Source organism: Lontra canadensis, unplaced genomic scaffold, assembly GCF_010015895.1.
Source record: "Lontra canadensis isolate GAN:19392208 unplaced genomic scaffold, GSC_riverotter_1.0 scaffold56, whole genome shotgun sequence".
Lineage (NCBI taxonomy): Eukaryota > Metazoa > Chordata > Mammalia > Carnivora > Mustelidae > Lontra > Lontra canadensis.
Window position 1 is genome coordinate 6,388,254 of NW_022631050.1, and position 7,925 is coordinate 6,396,178.

Consider the following 7,925-nt stretch of genomic DNA (forward strand, 5'->3'; position numbering starts at 1 on the left):
CCACCGTGGGGGAACAGAGGCGAACAGCCTGCTGGGACTCTGCATTCTCTCTCAGGGTCCGGAGGAGGATAGAGCAGAGGGTGGGGTGAGCACAGGGTGGATGGGCAATGTAGGAGCTAGTGCTGGGGGAGAGGCCAGTGCACAGGAAACCGGGAGTGTGCGGGACGACGCAGTACCAGGATGAAGGGGCATGTGGGAGGCAGAGGCAGTGCCAGAAAGGGGACAGTGTGAGAGGAGCCAGCACCCAAGAGGAAGGGGCAGTAGAAAGGAGGAGCCAGTGTCCGTGGGAGAGGACAGTGCCTGCATGAAGGGGCCCATAGACCAGCGTCCAGAGGGAGAAGGCAATGGTGTGGGAACAGGTAGTACCAAGCTGAAGGGGCAGTGCTCAGGAGGAGAGCAGTGCGATGGGGTTAATGCCGGGCTGAAGGGGCGGAGTGGAAGAGAGTAGGGCCCAGGGGAAGAGGGCAGGTAGGGAGGGTACAGTACCAGGGGAGGGGACAAGTGTAGGCTTTCCTCTTCCCCATAGTGACATCATGGCAAATTCCCAAACTGGACGGACCCGGCTCGGGTGACATCCAGCAGGGCCAAGCCGGTCAGGTCCTGGCCGGGCTAGGAGGCCTCAATGCCAGCTGGGGGGACTGGGCTCTGCGCCCTGCAGGGTCAGCGCGTTGGGGGCGGAGTTCTCTTCTGCCCGCCCCTGGCGCGGACTGTGCCCTCGCCGGGCACGCAGACCAGCAGGGTAAGGTTTGGGCCGGGCTTCTCTGGGCCAAGGATCAAGGCCCCCGTGCATTCCACTCTTCCCGACCCGGACTCTCAAGAGGGCGCAGTAGAGCCTCGGCGTACAGCTAGAAAAGGCGCCCCCTCGGTGGGAGGTGGAACTAATCGTGTCCCCGCCCCTGGGGCGGAGTTATCCGGCCCTGAGACCCGCCCTAAACCCTGAGACCTCTAGGAAGAACTCATTCGGGGCGGAAGTTAGGAAGCCCCGAAAGGCAGGCGGCGGAAGTAGTGGCGTTTCTGAATGTCCGTGCGCATGCGTTGACCTAGTCCCTTGCTGCCGGTCTTTAGGCGCTGTCTTTCGCTTCTTCTGTCCTTACTGCGAGTGACGGGGAGGGTGTATCCCTAGGCGTGGTCGCGCTCCCAATCCCTCTGCTACTCTCGTGGTCACCCTAGCATGGCGGGCATCCTGTTTGAGGATATTTTTGATGTGAAAGACATTGACCCGGAGGGCAAGAAGTTTGACCGAGGTAAGGTGTACGGAGACGTAGGGGAGGTTTAGAGGAAGGGGGTAACCTCCTCGGGGACACGCCCCCGGGCCCCTTGTCCACCCACCCACCCACGTGGCCTCCCCCTACCGGCAGTTCCTGATATAGGAATCTCCCTCAGGAGACCTTGTATAGATGAGAACACGGGACCCCGAACGCGGCCTGGCTTCACACAGGCTGTGCCGTGTGCCTGGATGGCCTTATCTCATGGTGTTGGTAGACTGTGCATCTTTCTAATCGCTTCCCACTCTGTGGTAGTCGCCGTACCGTGCACCTTACACGCACTTTGTCCTACCTATTCCTTTCAAGAGCCACCATGAGGTAGTTGGTGTCTTACCCATTTTGGTCCTAGAAGTTAAGTAACCTACCCAAGGCTGCACAGTGAAATAATCCGACTTCAGAGGCTATATTCTTGTATTGTCCTAAGAACCTTAGCTTAGAATTGACTGCTTGCTATACAGCTTTTTATTCTGTCCTTGATCACTAATCATTCCTCTTTGGTGTCTCTTCCTTTGCCTGGAGACTGAGATGTTCTTCAACACAAACACCAGTTCTTAAGAGTCCTGGTAATCCACTCAGCACAGCCTCTGGCACAGAAAGACAAAACCTTTGGATGAATGAATAACTTGCCCAAAGTCAGTTTGTTTCTTAATCACCTAGGCAGGCCCAGAACCAGGATATTATTGATTGCCAGAGGACCTTTGATTCTTTTCTGGGATTCTGTCCACTTGCCATACTTTTCTCCCCTGTCCTCCTGGCATATGTCTGCACTTCTTTAGGAGCAGATGAGAGCCTAGTGGATGCAGACTGGGTTAGAATGAGTGTTCAGTTACATATAATCCTTCAAAGTGGGGTCTGCCAGGTCTGCCCTGGGCCTGGCAATTACCTATGTGGCTCTTTCTCTGCTTCCCTCCAGTGTCTCGACTACATTGTGAGAGTGAATCTTTCAAGATGGACCTGATCTTAGATGTAAACATTCAGATTTATCCTGTAGACTTGGGTAAGTATTGAACACAGACAATAGCAGGAAGCTTTTTTCATTTCAGCTGTTCTTCAGCCTCAGAAAGTGCCATGATTTTCAGGTGACAAGTTCCGGTTGGTCATAGCCAGTACCTTATATGAAGATGGTACCCTGGATGACGGTGAATACAACCCCACAGATGACAGACCTTCCAGGTGAGGAAATGAAGAAGGGAGTACTTGAAATATGCCTGAGGACTAAGTAGATGAGTGGTATAGAAAGACCCTTATTTAATTTGTGGAATAAGTGATTATCAGTAGAATCTGAGCAACTGTAAGGAAATTGCAGCACTCAAGAATTCAGACAGCCAGGTGTTTATCCGGGGCAGTGATTACATGCTGTGGGTTGTAACTTACTGATGGCTGAAGAGATGACCACTCAGTGATCCAGGCTGTGTGAACCTTGCATCTTGGGAGAGAGTTTGGTGTAATGGAAAGGCTTTGGAGCTCCACTGAGTTCAAATCTCAGGCTTACCACTTACTTGTTGAATAGCCTTAACCTCTTGTAGCCTCAGTTTCCCTGTCAGTAAAGTACAGATGGTCACACCTTGCTCATAGGGTCGCTGGGAGGACTAAATGGCATTGTGTTTGGAAAATGTCTGTTCGAATGTTGACCCTTAGTTATCGTCTTTAAAGGGCTTCTTATTATTGTTAACTACTTTGAAGAATAACCTTGCCACTGCTGTTCCACAGGGCTGACCAGTTTGAGTATGTAATGTATGGGAAAGTATACAGGATTGAGGGCGACGAAACTTCTACTGAAGCAGCAACTCGTCTGTAAGTGCCATGGTCTTGTGAGAACCCTTGCCCCCCAGCCCTGTTCTGATAATCTGAGCTCTGCTATGGAAATTTGCACCACACTTCATGTTTCCTGGGTTTCGTCTCTCTCCCCAAGGCACCTCAGATCTAGGTGGGACCCAGAAAGAAACTGTTGTGGGAATAGTTTCCAGTCAGAGATGTAGGCTGCTCACTTGGCCCTTTGTCAGGACCTCAGGGCCCAAGGGTCCAAATGAGAAACTGGTGATCTTGCTATGTGAAGGGCAAAGGAAGGTTGCTTCCCTAAGAACTAGATGCAGCAGTAAGGGATTAAACTGCTAGGCTTTCTTGTTTTTGTTTATTTGTGTGTGTTTTGCTATTCTACAATCCAGTCCCTACTTCTTTGGTTTCCCTGCCCAACTGTTTTTCCTCTTCTTTAAAATTTTATTAAAACAATATGTACCCTTTGTAAGAAATTTGAAAAGCGAGAAGTAATGTGAAGAAGCAAAAAAAGTCACCTATAATTCCATACCCAGAGGGAATCTTTTACATAAACATTTTTGAATATTCTAGTTTTTTCCTGTGTACTTTTTTCTTTGAGATTACCTTGTTTATTACAATGTTTTATTCTGCTCTTTTAGCTTTAAGTTATGTAAAACAGATTTCCCCTTGTCCGTTTAAAGCTTTTCCTAAACATTTTAATAGCTGCATAACATTCCAGTAAATGGATATATCTTAATTCATTTAACCATTTCTGTCATCCTGGGTGTGTAGCAATTTCCACTTTTGTTGATAGAAAAGAACACCTCTTTACACAAATCTTTGCATTCATCCTTCTCTGAATCTTGGTTCCTAATGACAAACACTAGAAGAGTGCCTCCTTTTCTTAAAAAAGGGATAGAGAGCCACTGGGTCACTGCCGCTCCAGAGCTTAAACTCATGGGACTGGGGCCTTCATTTCAGCTCTGCCTACGTGTCCTATGGCGGCCTGCTCATGAGGCTGCAGGGTGATGCCAACAACCTGCATGGATTTGAAGTGGATTCCAGAGTTTATCTGCTGATGAAGAAACTGGCCTTCTGAAGCACACAGGAAGCCAACCTTGCTGCTTAGTCACTCAGGAGTTGGACATCCTTTCGAGCCTGAGGAGCAGTTACTACTGACCACCTGTTCAGGAAAGGGCTGGCTGAGTGGACGGCCACTGGGGGTGCATCTTTAGGTGGTCTGGACTCAGTGGACTCAACTTGCCTGTGAAAGACCCAATGGGAGAGCTTAAAACAAATCAGAAGTTGTTTTGTGTATATGATTTTTTAATTAAACTTTACCTTTTCAGACTCTTTTCCCTAGCTTAAAAAAAAAATCTTTTCTATTACCCTAAAATCTTTTTTTTTTTTCCAGTTTGTCTGTGGTATATTTCTGGCCCACAGCCAGATGATCACATGTTAATGTAGGATCTATTCTGGCCTTTTGGTATCTGGGTTTAGGGTTATCTCAGCCTCCTGGTTGCCTATCCTCATTTATTCTCTAATGTGATTTTCTATCTGGGAGAGAGAGTATTGTGCTTTTGGCTCTTGAGGGCACCCCAGGCCTGGAAGATACCACCCATTTGGCATAGAATTTTGAATTGGCAAGGAGCCCTGCTTGTGTCCTTCCAACACTTTCAGTCTCTTAGGAAGTCAGATCACGTTGATTTGAATGAGTCACTTGCATAACCTGGAAATGTTCATTTTTGTGGAAGCTTTGGGTGGAGGCTTTTAGATACTGGCTTGGGACCCGACTATGAAGAGAGTAGGAAGAGCGGATTTGGTGGTTGTAGGAACAGGTGGAGTAGCTAGGTGTCTGCTCTACGTTCCATTGGCAACCTGGAGGGAGGGTAAGTGGAGCGGGGTGGTGGTGGGGGGGTTTCCTCACCAGTGACACTGAACAGGCAGCTGCTGCATAGACCAGTGAAGTGGACAGGGCAGCAATACCAATGAAGTTGGCAGTCCGGCGCCAGTACCCAGGACAATGGAGCAGCCTGACTACAGTCACTAACTTAAGGGCAAGAACAAAATTGAGGAAGTGGTGATGCTTACTAGGACTCCAGCATATGAGCTGGCTCTTCAGCCTGGCCTTCGTGGTCTCTGAAAAAGTATACTGGACTCTCATTTCCCCTGAGAAATTCAGGGTAACAATCCAGAAAGATGGCAAGTGTGTATTAAGCAGTTTTCTCTTTTGATCTCCTGCCTTTGCCTCGGAGCTGGTCCCCCTGCTGAGATGCCCAGGGGTATTTCCTTCCCCATCATTTTCAGGTCTTTACATGAGGTGTTAGAAATTGTATTTAGGGAAATGGGTTGAAAATGAATGATCTCTGCAGGGGAGGAGGAAAAGGTATTTCTTCAGTTTACTATGGGGGGGGGGTAGAAGATACATTGGGGGTTGGGATGAATTTTTGTGGAATCCTAGAACTTTTACCTTTAGTTAGATTTTGGGGGTGTTGGAGAAGGATGGATTTTGCTCAGAGTCTGAACCTAATTACAGTAATAGTTTGTGGGGTAGCATAGAGCACTATCCCGGCTGCCCTAGGGGCAGAAGAGAGAACTAGCGTGCAGTCGAATAGAGAGAAGGGTGTTCTGGTTCTAACAGGTTTTTTGCATTTTGTGGACAGGGAAGAAGGGATAGAATCAGCCTGAAGACATTTTGGGAAAGGTTGGGAACAGCTTAGTTCACACTGAAAAAGCCCATGAGTTATCTGCATTTGCCCTGAAGTAGGTCAAATGCCAATCCCGGATGTACTTAGCTGGCTGTATACGTCCTGCAGTTTTGCTGTCCTTGTCTCTCATCTGACTGTGGTGAGAACCCTGAAGCCTTTGCCTCTGGTCCCTTTGGCATATCTTGTCCCGGTTGCTGACTCTTTCATGGGCCACAAAGTTCTTCATTTGATTATTATATTTAGCCTAGGTTGGTATTTCAGTAAATTACAATTTCCACTTACATTCCCCCTTGATGGCATGCTGGAGTTGGTAGTGTGGAAGAGCTATTCTCTCCCACGCAAAAACTGACACCCTCTGAGATGTGAACACTTTTGAGCTTTGTACATTTGTCGATTCCTTCTCCATGGCAACTGTTCTGTCAGTGATGGGAGAGGAGACGTCTAAATTGGTCACCCCATCCAGGAGCTTTGGTTTTCTCCTCAGAACTTTTTAATTGTTGGTGTATTTCCTCCCTCAGGACTTGGACATCTTTTCTAATACACAGAATCACTGAATGATCTGTTGGACAGTGCACCACACTTGGGACCGTATGGGCTCGAGTCAGCCCAGGCTGTTTCTTCTTTTCTTGCTCACAGGCTGTGTGAGCATTGAACATGCCTGGCTTCTCTGAGACTGATAGCATCCCAACCTGACAGAGGTGTGTGAGCACTATAAAAGGTAACCTACATAAAGCTTCTGGCACACTGGCTTTCATTCTTCTATTTTGGAATACCTTTAGTGGTCCTGGGGTATTTGTGGCAGTGTCTGGAACTCTGGGATCTTGGCTCTTTACCTACATGGTAGTTTTTCCTCCCTGGTGGGTTGGGGGGAAGGAAGAGGAAAAGGCTTCTGTGAGTTTTCCTGCAGGAGCCTCTGGAGGTAGGGTTGAACTTTGCCATGGAGTTTTTGCTTGGGACCCTTTTGTAAAACCTTTTTGTAAGCATCAGGGCGGCATTTATTTGCAAGGCCCCATAAGCCTGGCTTCTTCTCTAGAGAATCCTTAGCAGAGTTCATGGTGGTCACATAGGGCTGCTTTTTGGATACTGTGGACTTCTGGGAATTGGGAAATGAGCCTTCAACTTGTACTTGTCCCTCCCGCTGTGTGAGCCCTGGGAGACTGACTCTTGCCACTTCCTGCACTTCCCCCTGACCTCCACAGGAGGGAGGCAGGAACCCGTGCCTGCTGAAGCTTCCCGCTGAGCTGCTGAAGCTCTCCCTGTTTGCTCAGCTGTCACATCCAGGTTTTGTCTTGACTGAACTGTCTGCACAGCCTTACCTGGGGTGTGAGGCTTTCCAAGCCTTCCTGTTAACTTTTTTGGAGGGGAGGGAAGGGGGAGATCTATTGCTCCCTGAAGAACCTCTTCCCTTGCTTTTCAGTTAGCTTTTGGGTGTTCTTATTTCTTCTTTATTTATTTAGGCTCAGTTTTGTTGATTGTGTAGAGACAGCCTTTCTGAGAGACAACCTCGCATTCATTTTTCAAGAGTCAGGATCTCCTAAGAAAAGGAGATCAGAGTCTCACTGAGAATGACAATAAAGGGGATAAAGAGACTAACCTTAGTTCTGAGTAGAAAACTGAAGTTCTTTTTCCCCTGTCTTCTGACATTAGCTTAGTGTCTATCTCCATTCAGAATTGTATGCAGAATCCTTTGCAGAATTGTATGAAAAAGAGCTCGTAGAGAATTAGTAAGTTGTAAATTTGTGCAAAAAATAGACCAAAGATAACTAGCTACTCTGGTGAATATTATTGATAGTTTAAAAAAATAGCTTCTGAAGTTTTACAATATCCAGTGAAAAATGATCCCCTTTTCTGTCCCGTGTAGCCCCCGTTAGCAGGACTTTGGGTTTCAGGTGAAAGCAGGTAATCTGATATAACATGACTCCCAGGGCCTGGCTCCCAGAAAGGGAACTTTACATGGAGACAGTGCTGATGCTGGCAGGGCCAGAGTACCTTTCTCCTCCTGAGACAGTTTTGGAAGGGAGGGTGGGCTGCAATTAGAAGAGGACTGGTCCAGTTGGGTGTGGCAGGAGGGTTAGGAGATGGAGGTTGGAGCCGGTCCCGGAGGGGTGGGTGAGGTGGGTGAAGGAGAAAAGAGTGTGTATTGCCCAGTAGGAGGATGGGCTGGGGAAGGAGAATATCCAGGCCAGAGGTCGGGGGG

The 7,925-nt window shown here is 48.1% G+C and overlaps 1 protein-coding gene across 1 annotated transcript; it reads left to right on the plus strand.

The window, feature by feature from the left end:
- Positions 1 to 1,073: 1,073 nt before the first annotated feature.
- Positions 1,074 to 4,376, plus strand: POLR2H (RNA polymerase II subunit H). Its single transcript, XM_032875543.1, has 5 exons — positions 1,074 to 1,244; positions 2,179 to 2,262; positions 2,345 to 2,438; positions 2,976 to 3,059; positions 4,002 to 4,376. Exons 1-5 carry the CDS (start codon positions 1,172 to 1,174, stop codon positions 4,117 to 4,119), a joined length of 453 nt encoding a protein of 150 aa, XP_032731434.1. The 5' UTR covers positions 1,074 to 1,171; the 3' UTR covers positions 4,120 to 4,376.
- Positions 4,377 to 7,925: the final 3,549 nt, after the last annotated feature.